Here is a 21,300-nt window from a genome sequence, read left to right on the forward strand (position 1 = left end):
CCAGGCCGGTCAGCCTGACCTCAGTGCCAGGGAAAGTGATGGAGCAGATTATCCTGGTGGCAATAACTGCGCACCTGAAGGATGGCCAAGGGCTCAGGTCCAGCCAACATGGATTTAGGAAGGTCAGATCCTGCCTCTCCAACCTGATCTCCTTCTATGATCAGGTGACCCGTCTGGTGGATGTAGGGAGGCCTGTGGATGTGGTCTACCTGGACTTCAGCAAGGCCTTTGACACCGTCCCCCACAGCAAACTGCTGACTAAGCTGTCAGCCCGTGGATTGGACTGCAACAGTCTGTGCTGGGTTAGGAACTGGCTGGAGGGCCGGGCCCAGAGAGTGGTCGTGAACGGTGCCACATCCAGCTGGAGGCCAGTCACCAGTGGTGTCCCCCAGGGATCCGTGCTGGGCCCTGTCCTCTTCAACATATTCGTTGATGATCTGGATGAAGGGGTAGAGTCAGTCATCAGCAAGTTTGCAGATGACACAAAGTTAGGGGCAGATGTAGTCAGTTAGAGGGTAGAAAGGCTCTGCAGAGGGACCTCGACCAACTGGGCAGATGGGCAGAGTCCAATGGGATGGCATTCAACAAGTCCAAGTGCCGAGTGCTGCACTTTGGCTATGGCAATCCCATGCAGAACTACAGGCTGGGGTCAGAGTGGCTGGAGAGCTCCCAAACAGAGAGGAACCTGGGGGTACTGATCGACAACCGCGTGAATATGAGCCAGCAGTGTGCCCAGGTGGCCAAGAGGGCCAATGGCATCCTGGCCTGCATTAGGAATAGTGTGGCCAGCAGGAGCAGGGAGGTCGTAGTGCCCCTGTACTCTGCATTGGTTAGGCCACACCTTGAGTACTGTGTCCAGTTCTGGGCCCCTCAGTTTAAGAAGGACATCGAAACACTTGAACGTGTCCAGAGAAGGGCAACAAGGCTGGGGAGAGGCCTTGAGCACAAGCCCTATGAGGAGAGGCTGAGGGAGCTGGGATTGTTTAGCCCGGAGAAGAGGAGGCTCAGGGGTGACCTCATTGCCCTCTAAACTACCTGAAGGGTGGTTGTAGCCAGGAAGGGGTTGGACTCTTCTCCCAGGCAACCAGCACCAGAACGAGAGGACACAGTCTCAAGCTGCGCCAGGGAAGGTTTAGACTCGAGGTGAGGAGGAAGTTCTTCACCGAGCGAGTCATTCGGCATTGGAACGGGTTGCCCAGGGAGGTGGTGGAGTCATCGACCCTGGAGGCGTTCAAGGGGAGACTGGACGTGGCACTTGGTGCCATGGTCTAGTCATGGGGTCTGTGTTGATAGGTTGGACTCGATGATCCTCGACGTCCTTTCCAACCTGGGTGATACTGTGATACTGTAATTTAAGGTCATTTTGCCTATTCCCCACCTCACATAAACCTCCTTTCAGGGAGTTATAGAGAGTGAGGTCTCCCCTCTGCTCCAGACCAAACAACCCCAGTTCCCTCAACCACCCCTCACCAGACCTGTGCTCTAGACCCTTCACCAGCCTCATTGCCCTTCTCTGTACTTTGGCCATAGCTTGGATAGCTGTGTGATGGCCAGTAACACCCAAGCACTCAGTAGAAAATATCAAGCAGTAGAAGTGCAGACATTTGCAATGCACACAGATTGTGGAACTCCTTCCCAAAGGATTTTGCTGAGGTCAAAATCGCAAGCAGGTTTAAAAAGGATTAGACAGATTCATGGTGGGCAGGTGTGATGTTTGTTATTAAGTGTGACAGGCTGGATCTAACATCTGTTACAGAAAGGCCCTGTAGAGCTGCTGGCTGGAAAGGCTGCAACAGGAAAACTGCTGTTCTGTGCTGATACGGTTGGTGCTGCCAGGCCCTGCCAGGGGCAGTGGCTCCAGCAAGCAGGGCCTGATTCAAAACAGCAGCCTTCAGAGTGGAAGAAATGGAGACCCCTGGAAATTGCCATGGAAATGGCAGTTTCTCTTGGTTATTCTCCAATTAAGAGTTCTTAGATCCTTGAATGTGGCCACCAGGGACAGGGAGGTGCTCATCCCCTTGTACTCGACACTGATGAGACAACACCTTGAGTACTGTGTTCAGTTCTGGGCCCCTCACTACAGGAAGGACATTGAGGTGCTGGAGCATGTCCAAAGAAGGGCAATGAGGCTGGTGAATGGCACATGGCCTAGGAGGAGCATCTGAGGGAGCTGGGATTGTTCAATCTGGAGAAGAGGAGGCTGAAGGGAGACCTCATTGTTCCCTACAGCTACCTGAAAGGAGGTTGGAGCAAGGAGGGGGCAGCCTCTTCTCCTTAGTGACAAGGGACAGAACCAGACGAAATGGTTTCAAGCTGCATCAGAAGAGGTTCAGGCTGGAGGTTATGAAATATTTCTTTACTAAAAGGATTCTCAAACTGCCCAGGGTAGTGGTGGATTCACCATTCCTGGAAGTGTTCAAGCAGTGTGTGGACCTGGTGCTTAGGCACATGGTTTAGCCTTGACCCTTCAGTGCTGGGTCAAGGGCTGGACTGGAAGAGCTTTGAGGTCTCCTCCATCTCCTTCCAACTGGATGGAGTCTGTGATTCCATGAATCTCTAGGGATAAAACTAAGATTGTTCCCCCCTGCCCCCAAAATCAGAGCCATGGGCTTTGTAGGAGTTATCTCAGCAGACAGTTTTGCTTAAGTGAGGGCTGAGGAGTATTTCAGTATTTGTTCCTTGCCTTCTAAGTCCATATTCTGCCTTTCATATAACCACAGATCAAAATTAATGTTTGACTGACTTTAGAAACTGCTTAGCAGTAATATGTTATCTGTCACTTGCATCCCATTTCTTTCATTTTCGTGGTTAACAGCCTTCTGTGCTGCAATTCATAATTCAGTCTTTTTCCTCCTTCCTTGAATCAGGCAGCAACAACTGATCAGTGACAGAGATGATGCTTGTGAAATTGCTACATAGGGGTTCCTCTTACTGAAGGGCTGACAAGATCCCAGCTGAGGAGAAAGCTTAATTGCCTGAGTGATCAAAGGAGAATGTATGAAGACGGGGAGGGGGGTGTAGGAGTGTGTTTTAGCAAGAGATTATAGAGGAACATGTGAGTCTGGCACCCACGGAATGACAGAAATGAATGCATGAGCAGGATCAGCTTCAGCCCCTTCTCAGCTCTTGCCTGAAAGAACTGTTTTCTATTAGCTGTCATCCACCAAACTCTCTGAAGAGAAAAAAAAAAAGTGAAGGTTTGTTCTTCTTGCAAGTGGGAGAGGAGGAGGAGGGAATCTCAGGAGACAACAACATCTCAGCTGAACTGGAAAAGTGAGATCAAAGCAAGGAGCTGGCATGGGAAGAAAAGATGCAGGACAGCATTATGGTGTACTCCCAGGAATGGGAGGAACTGATGTAAAAACCAGGACTGGGAAAGCCCTGAAGACACATGCCAGTGATCTGTGTTGTACTCTCACAGTTGCAGCTCATGTTTTGTTGTTTTGCTCACTGTTTACCACCATGCTGGGCTTCACTTACATCACTAGGAGTATTTGAGGAGTAAGATACCTCTCAATATGAAAACAGGTGCCATTAAAGTGGTTTACACACAGACTTCAGCCATTTTAGCCCAAATCCATTAAAAACCTCATTAAGGTTAAATTGGTGAAAAAACTCTGTGCCAGTGATCTTCAATTGATTTAAGCTGAATCGATATAAATACCATTTCAATGGATTTAAGAGAGCCCAGGCAGACCTTTGCTGCATTTCACAGGCTGGTGGGAGGATATACTCTTACTGAAATATTAAAACTTGGGCACTTGTTTGTTTTCCCTCTGTTCAGCTTCAGGGTTTTTTCAGCTTCTACCATTCTGCATTTTATAAGCCCTTACAGGGAGTGAAAACAAGTAGTTGAAGAACAGTCAGGTCAGCAGCCTTTTGCTTCATCAGCTGAAGCTTTGTGCAACCACAGAAGCCTTCAGCTTCTGCATAATATTTCTTCTGCTTACATTACTCTGAACTCAGAATATGTGTGTTTTACTAAACCTTTTTCCTGATTTTGCAAGAGGCATCTAGCCTGTAGTTGAACAATAGTAAAAATAATGAAAGCCCATCACCTAAGATGCTTACTCCAACAGTAAACCCTCCTGGTTCTTGGAACCAAATACCTCATTCCTAATTTGAGTTTCTCTAGTCTTAGCTGACAACCCCCAGCTCCTGTTGCACCTTTTTCTGCTCAGCTAAACACCTCTGCACTTCCAAGCAGTCTACTTCAAGTTAACAGGCCGTGACCTACGCATCTCAGATGTGGCTGACAATCAAGGTTATCGTCTCAAGTAGCACCATACTTTCCACAGGAAGAATTAGGAGAAACATTCTTCAGCCTAGGAGCAAGGGTGTCACAGTTAAGATCTCTACAAACACAGACACAGCAGGATTTTAGCATTTCAGAACTCAGGACACACTACACACACATAAAGAATCTGGAGGTTTCAGGTCCATTTAGCTCCACTCCCCCCTAACCAGCAATTCACTGGATAAAAGTAAATGCCATCAAACTCTGGTGCTCAGATGCTTTCACTGCTCTTTCTCCCACCTTTCCAACCGTCTTCCTCTACAAAAGAAATGGGGGAATGTGGCTCAGAGGAGGCAGAAATGAAGCATCCAGCAAACCTTTCCTCTGTTGTCTGGCAGGAAGAAGAGAGGAATTTTCATGTGTGATTGCTCTTGTACAAGGTCCATGTCTGCAGTTTGTACGTGCAAAAATTACTCTAGCTCTCTGCCCCTCATAGATATGAAAAGCAATACAAGAGGTATTAGAAGAAAAGGAGGTTGCTCTGACCATTAAGAGCTTGGACATGGCTAAGGCAGTTGAGAAGCTTGTCAAATTGCCTTCTTGACCACAGTTAGTCACTCTAGCTCCCCATTTCAGTAGTGGTTTGGTCTACATGGTCTGTTTGTGGGCAGTTTGAAGTGGTCCAGTGTTATCCAAGCTTGTCTAATGGAACACTGTGAGGGCAAATGCTGTTGTGGTCTTCAATTGAGGCTGTGCAATGTTAAAACGAGTATAGAAAGCATTACCCTCCTCATGAGTTGGCAGTGATAAATTATGCAGTCCTCTCCTTCCAGGCTCTCACATCTGTGATAGCTACAGTAGAGCCTTAGTCCAAACTGCTGCTCTTACTTAGCACAGGAGCTGTCAAGCCACCCTCAGCTTCTGTGCAAAATTTCATGAAAAATAAATCTGACAGTTTCTCCAAGCTGCAAGGCCTCTAACCATGCCTCCAGCCTGCTATCCAGAGTACTTACATTCTTTGTGAAATTTCTGTTTCACATCAAGCAGGGTAGATGTTGGCGATACCTGGAAAATAAACCAAAATGGGTGCAGTTTATTTTTCCTGTCTCCTCCACTCTGGGATCCCTTTGTCCCTCCTCTAATGAAGAGCTGATTCAATTTGTCTGCAGGTTCCTTAGGCAATAATGAAGCAAACCAGCAAATTTGCTCTCACATGTTGGTCTGTTATTGAGAATTGTCCACATTTGATTTACACATTACCTGGACCGCCTAGGCTTGGCTAATGGAAAGGCAAATTCCCAAGGGTCAGGAGGGAAATCTGCTGGCCCAGCTTGCGGCAATAACTTCCCTCAAGGTCAAACCCATGGGAAAAATGGAAAGGTTAGCTTAAAGTCAGGTTCAAGCACGCTGGGGCATGTCTCTTAGAGACAAGAAAGGATTTTCCTGAGGGCCCAGGAGCAAAGGTGGCACTTTCTGTCCTTTCTGAGTGAAATGAGTTTGTTTCTGCATGATGCTGTTCCTGTGCAGTGAAGCAATTCGGGTGTCACAGTGTTAGATGGCAGTCTGGAGGCCTTTTAGGCTCTGTTTTATTACGTGTATTGATTTCTTAATACACTTTGTACAAAGTATCTGAGAAACACAGTTAGAATTTACTGGAGAGAAACACTTAGAAGTACCTTACAGTGGAATACTTAAGGTAGTATTTTGAGCTTGACATCAAGGTGGTAAGAGGTAAGATCTGGTCTTAACAAAACCATCCCTTTGCAGCTGACACTGATTTAATATTCTATATTGTTCATCTAATCACAGAGACTGAGAAGTAAATTGAACTGTCTAAAACTATGGGGATCTGCTTTGGCTCTATCAGGAGACCTCATCATAGAAAAGAATCATTTTGGTTGGAAAAGGCCTTCAGAATCATCAAGTCTGACCATTATTTAACTCTGCCAAGGTTGGTGTTTAACCATGCCCCTTAAAACCACATCCCTGCATCCAGAGATGGGTCAGCCACCTCCCTGGGGAGCCTGTGCCAGTCTTTGAGAATCCTTTCAGCCAAGAAGTTTCTTCTCCTGATATAGCCTCCTTGGCAGTTACACAGGAACCCAAGAGCTGTGCCCTGCAGAAGCTTGTCCATCTCTTCCCAGCTAAAGATTCCTGTGGAATTTGCTGGGCAATGGAATTCTTGTTTCATTGCATTAATTAGAACTCATGCACTTCAGCAATAACCGGGCTACCAAGCCTTGCTTGGATCTTGGCACCATCTTTAGCTCACAGCCTTAATTCTTCCAAATATGATTAGTGATATTTATCCATCAATCTAGTTTACTTTTCAGTGATATTAGAATCATAGAATTGTCAGGGTTGGAAGGGACCTCAAGAATCATCTAGTTCCAACCCTGCCATGGGCAGGGACACCTCACACTAGATCAGGTTGCCCAGAGCCTCATCCACCCTGGCCTTAAAAACCTCCAGGGATTAGACTTCCTCCACCTTTCTGGGCAACCTGTTCCAGCGTCTCACCAACCTCATGGGGAAGAACTTCTTCCTAACATCTAATCTATATCTCTCCTTCTAGTCCTATCATTGCCTGACACCCTAAACAGTCCCTCACCATTGTAGCCCACTTTGGATATTGGAAAGCCACAATTAGGTCTCCTCAGAGCCTCCTCTTCTCCAGACTGAACAACCCCAAATCCCTCAGCCTGTGCTCCAGCCCTCTGATCATCCTTGTGGCCATTCTCTGGACATGTTCCAGCACCTCCAGATCCTTCCTGTAATAGGGCCTCCAGAACTCCAGGTGGGGTCTCACCAGAGTGGAGTAGAGGGGGAGAATCCCCTCCCTGGGCCTGCTGGCTCTGCTTCTCTTGATGCAGCCCAGGATCTGATTGGCTTTCTGGGCTGCAAGTGCACACTGGTGGCTCCTGTTGAGCTTCTCATCCCCCAGCACCCCCAAGTGCTTTTCCTCAGGGCTGCTCTCAAGCCAGTCACTGCCCAGCCTATATCAGTGCTTTGGATTGCTGCAACTCAGATGGATGACCTTGCACTTCATCTTTTGAAACTCATGATGTTAGTGAATTGTGACAATAACCACACCAAAAAATAGAGAACATAAGAAATTCTGCTAGTGGAGACCAGTCAGCACACTATCAGAAGTTGCTTTGCTGAAAAGATTGAGTTTGGAGAAATAACAATGTAAGAAAATAAAATTGCTGACTCAAAAGCAACAAACTGGTACAGAAAGGAAAGGTTTGCTCTTGTATATTAGGACACCCATGCAAACATGCAACACACTTGCCATTAGTGCTGAGGAGCAAGCCAACAGGTTTCCTGTAAGAACATGAGCAGGCAGGGAGCTCAATACACATTTCAGTGATCTAAAGCTGTAAAGTAATCCTTGTGCTAAAAGATGTGCAGAGTTAAGGTTTTCCCTAGCTTTTTCTTTGGGTTTAGATAAGAATGTTTTCTTTTCCACAGCCACATAGGAGTTTACTGGATGGTGGAAAGGTCCTTGTTTGCAGCAAGGGCTGTAAGTGATCCTCTGCTTAAACCCTAGCTTGTCTCTCTGATGCACCTGCTAAGTGATAACAGCTCTGCTCACCCAGACCAAGGACTGGGCTCCTTGAAACCAAGGACATACCCTGTTCCCCTTCCCAATATCACCAAGGTCTGTCTTGCACAGATACCTTGTCCTCTTCTCCAGCAGAGGGATATTGCTCAGAATTGATTAAACCCATCTTATCTTTCTCAGGTCAAAAAAGAAAGCAAGCATTTGATCTGTGTTCATGGCACTTAAGCTACTTCATGCAACATCCAGTTGAAAAGCAAATCTCCTTTCCTTGTTGCAGTGTGGGCTTGAACACAGGAGACAGAGGGCTTTTCTGTCTTCAAAACCTCTAAAAATATCTGAAATTGCTTTCTCACACCTTGAAATCTCACACCTGTGAGGTCTGGAGCCCAGAATCTGTCAGGTATGGATGCAGGTGTTGTTAGCTGGCAACAACTACCCAGCACACAGAACTGGAGACCAAAATCTGTCATGTGTGCTAGCCCAGGGCAGGTGTGCAGGTTTTCAGAGCTGGCATTGCCAGCTCAAGGATGAGATGTGATGGAAGATGATCTGGCTTTCTAAATACAGTATAAGCTGCCTTACTTCAGGGCCTGCATCCCAACACGAGATGAGTATCTCACCATACCAGCTTCTAGGAAAGAGTAGGCAGGGCCAGCCCATGCTCTAGGGACTTGATAATCTGATTAAGTTAAGGGAAGCTGTTACGGTTAGCATGCTCACAGAACAGTGCTAGCTCCAAACAGAGCCCATGGTCTCCAAGTCCTGCAAAAGTCCCATCTTTCAATCTGAGACCTTCTCCCATCCAGATCCTGCTATAACAGCCTGCTATGGCATTTATATCATCTGAGTTTATCCATGGAAAAAATTACTCTAAGCTTTTGGTTTAAGTCCACCTATAGAACCATTCAGATGTTGGTATTTGAAAGTTACAAAGCATCTGCCAGAATCTGTGTTAACTGTCTGTCTGCTGCAGCAGAGGAACCAGTGAGCATAGAATCATAGAATTGGTTTGGCTGGAAAAGACCTTTAAGACCACTGAGTCCAAGTCTGTTGGACTATCAAGTCTGGTGTTAAACCATGTTGCTCAGCACCACATCTCTGCCTCTTTTAGATGCCTTCAGGGATGGGGATTAAACCGCCTCCCTGAGGAGCTTGTTCCAGTCTTTGAGAACCCTTTCAGTAAAGAGGTTGCTTCTAATATCCAACTCAAACCTCCCCTGGTGCATCTTGAGGCCGTTTTCACTTGTCCTAGATGATGTGATGTGAACCATCACACACCACCTTCCTTATCTCCAAAGCTGGAGCTTGAACCACATCACTACAGCTGAGGGGGACTGCTCTGTTGCAACTCCTATGCACGACTCAGTGCTCACAAGCAAGGGCACTGCTGTGCCCAAAAACATCCAGGCTGCTTCAGGCTGGAGCTGGGTTCAATCCTGCCAGCTGAGGCCCAGGCAGGCATGTACTTGGTCAGTTCGTCACAGCCTGGCAGCAGCAAGTGGCATCATACTGTATGAGCCACCTGTGCCCAGGGACAGCCTGGAGCACACATCCAGCCAAGACAGCAGAAATATATTTGTGGTTCATGGGCTAGATAGCTTAGCAAAGGACCCTTCCACTTACCATGGAAACGTAGAAACATTTTGGGTTGAAAAGACCTCTGAGGTCATTGGGTCCAACTGGCAATCCAACACCCCTATGCCAAATAAACTATGTCCTCAAGTGCCACGTCTACATGTTTTTGAAACACCTCCAGGAATGTGTGAAGCAGCTCCACCACCTCCCTGGGCAGCCTATTCCAATGCCTGACCACTCTTTCAAGAAATACATTTTTCCTAATATCCAACCAAACCCTCCCCTGATGCAACTGGAGGCCATCTTCTCTTGTTCAATCACCTCACTGCAACCTCCTCTCAGGGATCTGTAGAGCAAGAAAGGCTGCCCTCAGCCTCCTCTTCTCCAGACTAGACAACCTCAGTTCCCTCAGCTACTCCTTATCAGACCTGCTCTCCAGACCCTTCACCAGCTTCATTGCCCTTTTCTGGACCTGCTCCAGCACCTCAGTATCTTTCTTGTAGTGAGGTGCCCCAAACTGAACATAGCATGCAAGATGCAGCCTCACCAGGGTCACCTGAGACAAACTACACAGATCACAAGCTGAAAAATACCACCAATACCTCCTTCTCCAGCATGGGCTATGGCTTAGAGGAATCACAATGTCCTTTTGCAGGCTGAATAATGAAGCTGCAGCCACAAAAGAATGAAATACATTTTTTTTATGATCTTGATAATTCTGTGTCCTTTTTTTTAAAGACCTCATAAAACACCCAGTGAAGTTATAGTTTCTAATATTGATCAGTGTGAAGATGGATGCCGAGACATCAGCTTCCTACTGAGACTGTCCCCTCTGTGGACTATTAATTATCTTTTGTTCTTTTCATTGTACATCAATAGGAGCTAAAGTATTGTAAGGATTGGAACAGGAGCTGCTCTTATTACCCTTTGTGCTAACTGAAGAAACCACCCAGGAACATTTCACTGTAATTATTAATCTTGCTCTCTTTTTCTTCTTTTAAATTAATCCTGAAAGTGTTACAACTTTCCTTTGCCTCTGTTTCAGCACTTTTCAAATATGCAGAGGAAAGACCAACCTTAGCTTACTTAACTCAAGATGGAGTGCACTGTACAGCCACCTTTTCCTTGGCACCTACCTGGAGTCTGGTGGTCAAGCCAGTTTTCCCTCCAACTTCTTAACTTGCAGTCTAATACTAGAATTTAAAAGTAGCAAACTTTCTTTCAAGTTCATGCATAAGGTTCAAGGCTGCTTTTTCTTCACCAGAAAATGCGAGGAAGAAATGCAGATTTGACAGGTGTGGGCTGCCTTCATCACACTTTGCAGTCAGGAAAGGATGATTTTAAGAGCTCAAATGCTGTTTTCCCTCTCCAGAGCCAAAATGCTTTTCTGCTTTTTTCATTTGAGGCAATTTCTTTGTGTAATTCTTTTAGGAATCCAAGAATGAAAGGACCTTCTGGGTCACCCGTTCCTGTCCTGTCCTTCCTTTATGCTGCAGTGAACAAAGCCTCACATTTCTTTTTAAGATTTAAAATACTGTATTAGGAACTTGGCTTATGACTCAAGGAAGAGCACTAAGTGGATGATGTTATGGGAACTTCATCCTGCCTTTTGTGAGTGCCAGCTAATCAGAGAGTTATCCATGTTCATACCTCTTTCACTTCTATAAGGCAAGGAATTAGAACAAATCTGGGGATCTCTATGTAATTGCATCACACAGTTCTTGCACTAAAGAATTCTTTTTTGGAGGCTAGAGGTTAGCAGAATATCAATATGAATTTGAATAATACAATTTTAGCAAAGAAGTGCTTTTCCCTTGGAAATTCCCCTCTGAGTGTTTTGTCTCTTTGTGACAGGTCAGTGCCACTGCAGTGCTGAGTCACCTGCTTTCCAGCAGGCCCTCATCTCTCATAATTGCAGGAATTCAGAAATTCTGCCACTCCAGCTGCTCATTAAGCACAGATGTCCCCATCTTCAGCCAGGGTGAATGTGTTCAAAAGGGTGGCATCAGCTTATTGCAGCTGAGGATTTGACCCTGAAAGAGATACCCAGCTAACAGGGCAGCCTATCAAATTCAGGTACTTATCAAACTCAGCACTCAGCAAATATTTCAGCATAGCAATCAATGTGTGCTTCACCATTACAATACTGTGGCCAGCAGGACCAAGGAAGGGATTGTCCCCCTGAACCCCTGGTGAGGCCACACCTTAAGTACTGGATTTCATTTTGGAGCCCCTCACTACATGACACACATTGAGGTACTGGAGCAGGTCCAGAGATGGGGTAACAAAGTCGGTGAAGTACCTGGAGAACAGGTCTGGTGAGGAGCAGCTGAGGGAACTGGTTTTATTTATTCTGAAGAATAGGAGTCTGAGGGCAGACCTTATGGCTCTCTACAACTCCCTGAAAGCAGGTTGGATCCAGGTAGGTGTTGGTCTCTTCTCCCTAAGAACAAGTGATAGGAGAGGAAATGGCCTTAAGTCACACCAGGGGATGTTTAGGTTGGATCTTAGAAGAAGGTTCTTGACTGAAGGAGTTCTCAAACACTGGAGCAGGCTCCCTAGGGAGGTGGTCAAATCCCTACCCCTGAAAGTGTTACAGAGAGAGAGATGTGATGCTGAGGGCACCAAACTTGATAGAATTAGGTAATGGTTGGACTGCATGATCCTAAAGATCTTTTACAAGCAAAACCATTCTATGAGTCTAAGCTTGCTGCTTTTCCACCCTGCCCTTGCTTTGGGACCATTCTGTATTACTGGAAGTCAGCAGCATATCACAGATAGTTGATAAATAAAACAGCTCTCCTGACTGATCCCTGTGCTCTGTGAGTTTGACTTCCTAATCAAATTACTTTTTCTTCTTCTTAATTTCCAAACACAGTATCCAGAGCTGGGTACCTCCTTCAGTGTGTCCTACTCTGCTGTCTTGTTAGCCTGGTGATCCAGTGTGCTGGTCATGTCCAGAGATATAAATAGATGAGCTCACTGTGGAAATAACATAGCAGTGACTACATATAGACAAGTGTTCTCAGTAGCTACAGAGGCTTTATATAGAATTTAATATTTGACTCAGCAGACTGCAGTGAACAGCATACCCAACAGCTATCTCTCATCTCAAGCCACACTTTCCAGAAACTGAAGATTTTCAGAGCTATGGTTTCAGCTCAAGTCAGTTCCAGTAGGCATGGGCAGAGAGGGCTGTATCGCTGAGCAATCTCCTAGGTCATTATGTGGTCAGATGCATTTTGGTGGATAGGATAGGATAGGATAGGGAATAGAATAGAATAGAATAGAATAGAATAGAATAGACCAGACCAGACCAGACCAGACCAGACCAGACCAGACCAGACCAGGTTGGAAAAGACCTTGAGACAATCCAACTCCCTAATACTTCCCATGACTATGTGTCAAATTATCCAAGAACACACATAACCACAGGCATGTTGAGTGCAGCCATGTCAATTTACACTAGCCAAGCTTGTCTCTAAAAATGTCATACTGGTTTTACACTGCCAGCTGGATGCTGGTAGGTGAGAGTGGAAGTCAAAATGAATGCAATCCATTAGCAGACAGAAGGGGTGTGCAGGCTACCCCTCAGTACACAGAACTTGCTACTGTTTCTGAATGTCCTGCTCTGAGCTGGAGCACGACCGATTCTGGTCAGTGCTGTGACTTCCCAGCTCACTCTCTGCTCAGGGCCTTTCTGCAGCTCAGGGAATGTTCTCACAGACAGAGGCTGCTCCTAGCAGGGAGAGCATTCATGGGCAGAGTCAGCACCAAGGGTTGGGGTGCAGGCCATGGGCACTGCTACATCTTGTGTGCTATGTAGGGGGGGTGCAGAGCAAAAGATGACACCTGCAGGGAGGAGTGGACAGTTCAGGTGACCCTAAACTGACCAATCAGGGATTCCATCCCATGGACGTCATATTTAGTATAAGGTTGAGGAATAGCAAGTCAACAACTTCTTCCTCTTCTTCAACAGCCAGCATCACATTTAATATAGAGATGAGTAATCCCGAGGGCTGAGTTCCTTTCCCTCTGTTTCAAGGAGGAGGACTCAGTAAATTCTGCTCTTGGTCTTGACCCATGAGTTCTTGAATGCAGTTACAGAGTCCAGCTCTTGAATCTGGTTTCCATCTGGTGCTGAGTCCAGCCTGGGACTCAGCACCACAGCACCAGTGGTGACAGTGACCAATTGCCAAACCATATTGGTTTGTATCTATTTCATTTTATTTTCATCCTTTTCATTAAAGCAGGTGAGGTTTTTTTCCCCAACCCATCAGTCTCTCTCCCTTAATCTCTTTCTCCTCCATTTGGGAATGGAGCAGGACTGGTAGAGAGCCTCTGGCACTTGGTTAGTAGCCCTGACCCTTGACATTGAGCAAATCTAACTGGAATTGATACCCCTCTGGGTTTTCTGGCCTTTCATTAAAGGGAGCTGACTAAGTCTGCTGTATTCACCTTGAGAAGCTAAGAGCAGAACCAGTCAAAAAGCCTCTGTAACAGCACTTTTGTACCAGGGAAGTTAAATTGCTCTGACAAAATTCTGGACATGCAAATTCATATCGACTTCAAATTTTAAGAATGAAGTAGAAAATGCTGTTGGCTTCTTGCTGTTTGCCTTTTTATGCCCTACTTGAGGAACATGCTGAAAATTCTTAGCATTTTGTTATTTTCACTTTGCTTTATTCCTCATTGGCATGGAGCTTTCATTACTTTTGCATTATTTCATGACCCATCAATCACAGCAGTGTGAAATAATATAACACATGGGTTCTCATGCCATGGAAAATAGCCCAACAGGAAACAATATTCAAATAATGGCATTATTAAATTGCAGAAGAAACTGCACCTAAAATGAAATATTTATTGTGTCATAACAGATTGAAATCTTCCCAAATCAGTTTCTAATACAATCTTTCCCAAATTCTACCTTATCCCAAATTTAAGACTCCAGAAGTTAACACAGTATTCCAGGTGTGGCCTCACCAGGACAGAGTAGAGGGGGAGGAGAACCTCCCTCAGCTTGCTTACCACACACTTCTTGTTGCACCCCGGGACACCATTGACCTTCTTGGCCACAAGGGCACACTGCTGGCTCCTGGTCAGCCTGTTGTCCACTAGGACTGCCAGGTCCTTTTTCCCAGAGCTCCTCTCGAACAGATCAGCCCCCAACATAGAATCATAGAATCAATAAGGTTGGAAAAGACCTCAGAGGTCATCAAGTCCAACCAATTACCTAATACCTGGCACCTTGCGACAACTAAACCATGGCTTCAAGTGCCACAGGGACGGTGACTCCACCACCTCCCTGGGCACCACATTCCAATGGCCAATTACTCTTTCTGTGAAGAACTTTCTCCTCACCTCAAGCCTAACTCAAGCCTAACTGTGTCCAGTTCTGGGCCCCTCAGTTTAAGAAGGACATCGAAACACTTGAGCGTGTCCAGAGAAGGGCAACAAGGCTGGTGAGAGGCCTTGAACACAAGCCCTATGAGGAGAGGCTGAGGGAGCTGGGATTGTTTAGCCTGGAGAAGAGGAGGCTCAGGGGTGACCTCATTGCCCTCTACAACTACCTGAAAGGTGGTTGTAGCCAGGAAGGGGTTGGACTCTTCTCCCAGGCAACCAGCACCAGAACAAGGGGACACAGTCTCAAGCTGCGCCAGGGGAGGTTTAGACTCGAGGTGAGGAGGAAGTTCTTCACCGAGCGAGTCATTCGGCATTGGAACGGGTTGCCCAGGGAGGTGGTGGAGTCATCGACCCTGGAGGCGTTCAAGGGGAGATTGGACGTGGCACTTGGTGCCATGGTCTAGTCATGGGGTCTGTGTTGATAGGTTGGACTCGATGATCCTCGAGGTCCTTTCCAACCTAAGTGATACTGTGATACTGTGATACTAAACTCCACCTTGCACAGCCTGAGACTCTGTCCTCTTGTTCCGTTGCTGCATGTGCTGATCTGTGGGGCTGCTCTTCCCCAGCTGCAGGACTTTTCACTTTCCCTTGTGGAATTTCATTGGATTTCTCTCTGCCCAACTCTCCAGCCTGTCTAGGTCACACTGAATGGCAGCATAGACTGCTGGTGTCAGCCACTCCTCCCAGTCTCCCATCCCACTCCTCCCATCAGCAAACTGGCTGAGGGTACACTGTGTCCCTTCAAAAAGTGTGCATGTGTCTGCTCTGAAGGGATGAGACCTTTTTCAATGCCTGCAAACACAGCATGTCTTTACAAAGCTGCTTCTGAGCACTGCAGAAAGAGAATCCTTGAGCAGGTTTGGGCTGGATGGCTGAGAAATAGTATCTGCCTTTCCTGCAGAAGCAGACTGAAGGAGACAATGTGATAGCATGGAACAGACAGTTCCTTAAATAACATCCTTGGTGATTTTTAGGCTTCTAAAACTTTCATGATGAAAGCACATTTTTTTAACACAACAACATCTAAACTGGACATTTGGGAGGGGGCTCAGAGGGATGGTGAAATCTTTCGTGCTGGCTTTCCTACCCCGCTTGCCTGCACTGAACAGGAGGGAGGCATTTTTCATCTCTTTAAAAGTTTGAGAGGTGAGTGTGTTCATTCTTTAATGGGCATTGACTTAAGGCATCCTTTTATGCTCAGCTGTTGCTCACTTTTATCCTCAAACTTTGCTTCAACTGAGTACTTCTCTACTAACTTCTTGTATGCAAAAACAATCTTCTGTCTGAAGGTAGTTTAAAGGCAAACTGCCTGCAATTACAACACCCTGGAAGTAAGTTCTGAGGTGAAATGGTGTCTGCTGTACACATTGCTGTGGGTATTTTCTTCCAGAAACACTAAAGGGGATTATAAATGTATTTCCTGAATTCTGCTTGGTGACACTACAAGATGGAGATGATAACACTTTAGAGTATCAGTGGTGCAGAGCAAATAGCTCTAAAAGCTCTGTGGAGTTTTCTGGAGCTTACTTTACTCATCAATAGCTAAAGGGTAGGGGGCAAGAGATGGAGCCAGACTCTTTTCAGTGGTGCCCAGCAACAAGACAAGGGGCAGTGGGCACAAACTGGAATCCAGGAAGTTCCACCTGAACATGAGGAGAAACTAGAGCAGGCTCCCTAGAGAGGTTGTGGTCTCTGTAGAGATTCCAAACCCACTTGGACATTGTGATCCTGCCCAACCTGCTGACAGTGACCTTGCTGTAGCAAGGCAGTTGGACTGCATATGACCTCCCAGAGGTCCCTTCCAGCCCCCAGCATGCTGAGATCCTGGGATTCTCTATTATTACTCTTGTTATTACCATTCTCTCAGTGTCTGTGACACTTTCTAGCTGAGGGCTGCAGAGTTAATGAGAATCCATTTCCTTGGCACAAAATTCTTGAATGTCACGGTGTCAAATCTTACTTTGGTCAAATAATAAGATGGACAGTTAAGAACTTATGGCAATCTTTGAGGGTCCCCAGTTCTTTGATCACAAAGTATAATTTCATTTGAACACCCGTGGGCGTGCTGATGCCTGGGCCAACCAGTCCAGACTTCAGCAATGGGTGTGGGCCAGATGCTGAGTTTGGCTGCTGTCCTCACTGAAGCCACCACCCTCCTCCTTTTAAAATTCTTGAAGTGCTGGAAATATGGCCTGGGGGTGTTTTGGTTTCATTCATTTGTTTTCAAGTGAAGACAGCAGCCAGCTTACCTCTGATCATGGGACTCAATCAGCCATTGCCTGCTCTATAGGGCAGGAAAAGATAATCTCTGAAAAAACCAAGATTCTGCTCCCCAAAAGCAATGACATTTCAAAGCAAGAAACGTGTGGCATTAGGTGCTCCTGGAAGCTGAAACCTCAGACACTTGCCCCTCTGATGTGATCACTTGGCATTGCAGAGCCTCTGTCCAGCTCACTGCACCTCAGGATGTGTTGGGAGCGTGTGACGGCTGGCTCAAGGAAACCTCTACACATACTCAGAGCTACCCTGACCTGCCGCAGTGCCAGCCCCACAGGCCTCCTGTCAGGGCAGGGGCAGGTAGGGTGAAGCTGTCTTCTTCCTGTAAGTAAACTGCTTAGTTTGGCTGCCAGCCTCAGAGAGTCAGCCACAGCATTCTGCCCAGGTGACTGTTTGTGTCTTGGCAAGAGGCACCAGGCTTTCTGAGGACCACTGGCGTTCAGGGTCTATTATCACTGTAACAATTAGTGATGCAGAGAGCAGCACTAATTCTCTGGAGCATCCTTATCTGAGCATTTTTGAGGAAAACACTCTCTACAAGGCTTATAAATATGTAAAGGGTGAGTGCCAAGAGGATGGAGCCAGGCTCTGCTGGGTGATGCCCAATGACAGCCAATGGGTGGAAGTCGAGGCATAGGAAGATCCATGGAAACATGAGGGAGGGTGGAGTGAGGAGAGGACCAGCCTCTTCTTGATGACAAGCAATAGGACCAGAGGAAATGGTTCTGAGCTGTGCCAGGGGCGGTTTAAGCTGGATATTAGGAGAGAGAACCCAAAGCATGTTCTGAGGGACTAATAAATCATCATCAGGAGTATTTTATTGCTACAATAATGCCTGTATGAGATGCTATTATACACCTACATTTCCATCATGGGTTGGTCTAACAAAACACCTATAGCTCCCTATGGTCTTATATTGCTCCACTACCTTGATAATTTGCAATAAACAGTGAATTATCTTCAATGCAACATGGCAAATGTGCAGCTGGGGTAAAATAGATTCACTTTGTTGGGAAATAGGGCATTTTCACACTGACCTGGGATCTGTCTCTACAGATACACTTTTGGCAATGCTCACTGTTCTGTTAGCATAGCTGGCTTTTATTGTTGGCCAGAATGGCTTATGGTGATGAAGAGCTGGAGCAACAGTAGTGTCTCAAGGATTCATTCTTGTGTTTTCACTGAATTCTGAATCATCCTTTAATTTTTTGGATCAGTTATTATATTTCTCAATGATCTGGATGAGAGGATTGAGTGCACCCTCAGTCACTTTGCAGATGGCATCAAACTGGGTGGCTGTGTTGATCTGCTAGAGGGTAGGGAAGCTTTACAGCAGGATCTGGATAGGTTAGACCCATGGGCCAAGGCTAATTGCATAGGGTTGAACAAAGCCAAGTGCCAGGTCCTGCATTTGGGTCACAACAACTCCATGGTCAGCTACAGACCTGGGCTGTGTGGTTCGAAAGTTGCAACTTGGAGAGGGACCTGGGGATATTGGTTGACTGTTGTCTGAACGTGAGTCAGCGGTGCCCAGGTGGCCAAGAAAGCCAATGGCATCCTGGCTTGTACTAGAAACATGGTGACCAGCAGGAACAGGGAGGTGATCATCCCCTTGTACTCAGCACTGGAGAGGCCACACCTCAAGTATTGTGTCAAGTTTGGGGCCCCTCACTACAGGAAGGACATTGAGGTGCTGGAGTGTGCCCAGAGGCTGGTGAAGAGTCTGGAGCACATGGACTGGGAGGAGTGCCTGAGGCAGCTGGGGTTGGTCAGCCTGGAGAAGAGGAGGCTGAGGGTAGACCTCCTTGCTCTCTACAGCTCCCTGGATGGAAGCTGGAGCAAGGAGGGGGCAGCCTCTTCTGCTTGGTGACAAGGCACAGGACCAGAGGAAATGGTTTCAAGCTGCACCAGGACAGGTTCAGGCTGGATGTTAGGGAATACTTCTTCACTGAGAGGATTCTCAAACATTGGAATGGTCTGCCCAGGGCAGTGGTGGAGTCACCATCCCTGGAGGTGTTCAAGCAGTGTGTGGACCTGGGAGCTAGGGACACGGTTTAGTGTTGACCCTTCAGTGCTGGTCAAGGGTTGGACTGGATGATCCTTTAGGTCTCTTCCAACTGGATGTATTCTGTGATTCTCTGTGATTCATTCTTTCTTTTCCAACCTAGGCTTATCCTTTTCTATCTCAAGTAAGAGCTATATAAAGCCTGTCACTTAAATGCCCTTCCAAGCTTTGAAAATTACTATCAGCTGAACGTTAGCCTTCTAGCAGCTTCTCTCATCCTTTAAATTATCCCCTTACAAATGCTAAATGCCCTTAAGTTAGCAGCTTTTCCCCTCCCCTCCCCCTCTCTTCTGGATGAATCAAAGGCCATTTCTCCAGGTATTACATTTAAAAAGCCATATTGAAACAAGATTGGTGACAGCAAAGAGCAAGCAGAAATTAATATGTCTAGTTGCCTTTTTTCATCTGAAACTATTTGTAGCTATACTGACATGCAGATTATGTGAATTTCTAGTGAAGCAGGGAAAAAAATATGAGTGCAACACATTGCTTCAACAGAATTTGAATATGTTTACCTGCTTTACCAAGTGTAACTAACAACCAAGGAAGAAAGTACTGGTGTCACCACTTCCAGCACTGGGGGACAGGCATAAAATTCAATTCTTACTAGCAAGGACATGCATAAACTTTATAATGTGTTTGCAAATATAATGTTGTCTTCTTGCTGTGCCTCCCAGCAAGGAACAGATCCCTGTTGTGCTAGATGCTGTGCAAACATACATTAAAAGACACAAGATACAACAAAATCCTCCTTTGCCTTCTTGCTGTGGGAATCTCTAGTTTGTGGGCCTCAGCATCAATGTGTGGTCTTCCCATGGAAGCCCTCTCCTTTGACATAGCTGGTTATTCAATTCCTCATCATTCAATGGTGCATGTTTGGCATCAAGAGGCAAGACAACTCTGCCACTTTACTCTGCTCTGATGAGACCTCACCTGGAGTACTGCATCCAGCTCTGGAACCCTAAACACGAGAATGGACCTGATGGAGCAGGTCCAGAAGAGGGCCATGAGGATGATCAGGGGGTGGAGCACCTCTGCTATGAGGACAGGCTGAGGGAGCTGGGTTTGTCCAGTCTGGAGAAGAGAAGGCTCTGGGGAGACCTATAGCAGTACCTGAAGGGAGCCTACAAGAAGGCTGGAGAGAGACTGTTCACAAAGGTGATAGGATGAGTGGGGAATGGCTTCAAAACAGAGAAGAGCAGATTTAGATGATAGGAACAAGTTTTTTGCCATGAGGGTAGTGGAACACTGGAACAGGTTGGCAGGCCCCATCCCTGGAGTATTCAAGATGAGGCTCAACAGGGCTCTGGGCAGCCTGATCTAGTTGAGGATACCTCTGCTGACTGCAGAAGGGTTGGACTAGATGACCTTTAGAGGTCCTTTCCAACCCAGACTATTCTATGATTCTGTGATTCTAATTGTCAATTGCTTGAATGAGAAAGATGATGATCTTAAAAATCACCAAGAAATGGAGCAGGTCCAGGTGAAGGATGTGGAGAACAGGTCTGGTGAGGAGTAGCTGAGAGAGCTGGGGGTTGGTCAGCCTGGAGAAGAGGAGGCTGAGAGCAGACCTCATTGCTCTCTACAACTCCCTGAAAAGAGCTTGTAACCAGGTGGGTGTTGGTCCCTTCTCCCTACTAACAAATGACAGAAGGAGATATAATGGACTCAAGTTGCACCAGGGGAGATTTAGGTTGGATATTAGAAGAAATTTCTTGACTGAAAGAGTTCTCAAAGACTGGAACAGGCTCCATAGGAAGGTGGTTGAATCCCCATCCCTGGAGGTGTTTCAAAGTTGCAGAGTGATGCTGGCTTAGGACCAGCCTTGGTAGAGCTAGATAATGGTTGGACCTGATGACCTTAAAGATCTTTTCCAACCCAAATTACTCTGATTCTATGACTTTTTGAAGCACTGCACAGCACATCTCTACTGACATTTATGTGTTTCTGAAGTGTATGCTGTTAACCAAGAACACTGAACTATCAATAAGGAGGTTCTACAAAGGGATTTCAGCAGGAGGATGCACAGTGTGCCTGGAGGGCTGGCTCCCTGGGAAAGTATCTTCCAAGTGTTCAGTGGTGCCCAGTGATAGGACAAGGGGCAAGGCCACAAACTAGAATACAGGAGGTTTCACTTGAACCTAAGGAGAAACTTCTTCACTTTGATGG

The 21,300-nt window shown here is 46.4% G+C and overlaps 1 protein-coding gene across 1 annotated transcript in view; it reads right to left on the reverse strand.

Moving 5' to 3' along the window:
- TECRL (trans-2,3-enoyl-CoA reductase like) overlaps positions 1-21,300 on the reverse strand; it is an 81,879-nt gene that overhangs the window by 56,833 nt on the left and 3,746 nt on the right. Inside the window, exon 2 of the mRNA XM_068137421.1 lies at positions 5,251-5,302. Coding sequence (XP_067993522.1) covers positions 5,251-5,302 — 52 coding nt within the window. The remainder of the gene's footprint in view (positions 1-5,250; positions 5,303-21,300) is intronic.

This window comes from Melanerpes formicivorus, unplaced genomic scaffold (genome assembly GCF_026170545.1).
Source record: "Melanerpes formicivorus ecotype bairdi unplaced genomic scaffold, bMelFor1.0.p_v2 SCAF_4, whole genome shotgun sequence".
Classification (NCBI taxonomy): domain Eukaryota; kingdom Metazoa; phylum Chordata; class Aves; order Piciformes; family Picidae; genus Melanerpes; species Melanerpes formicivorus.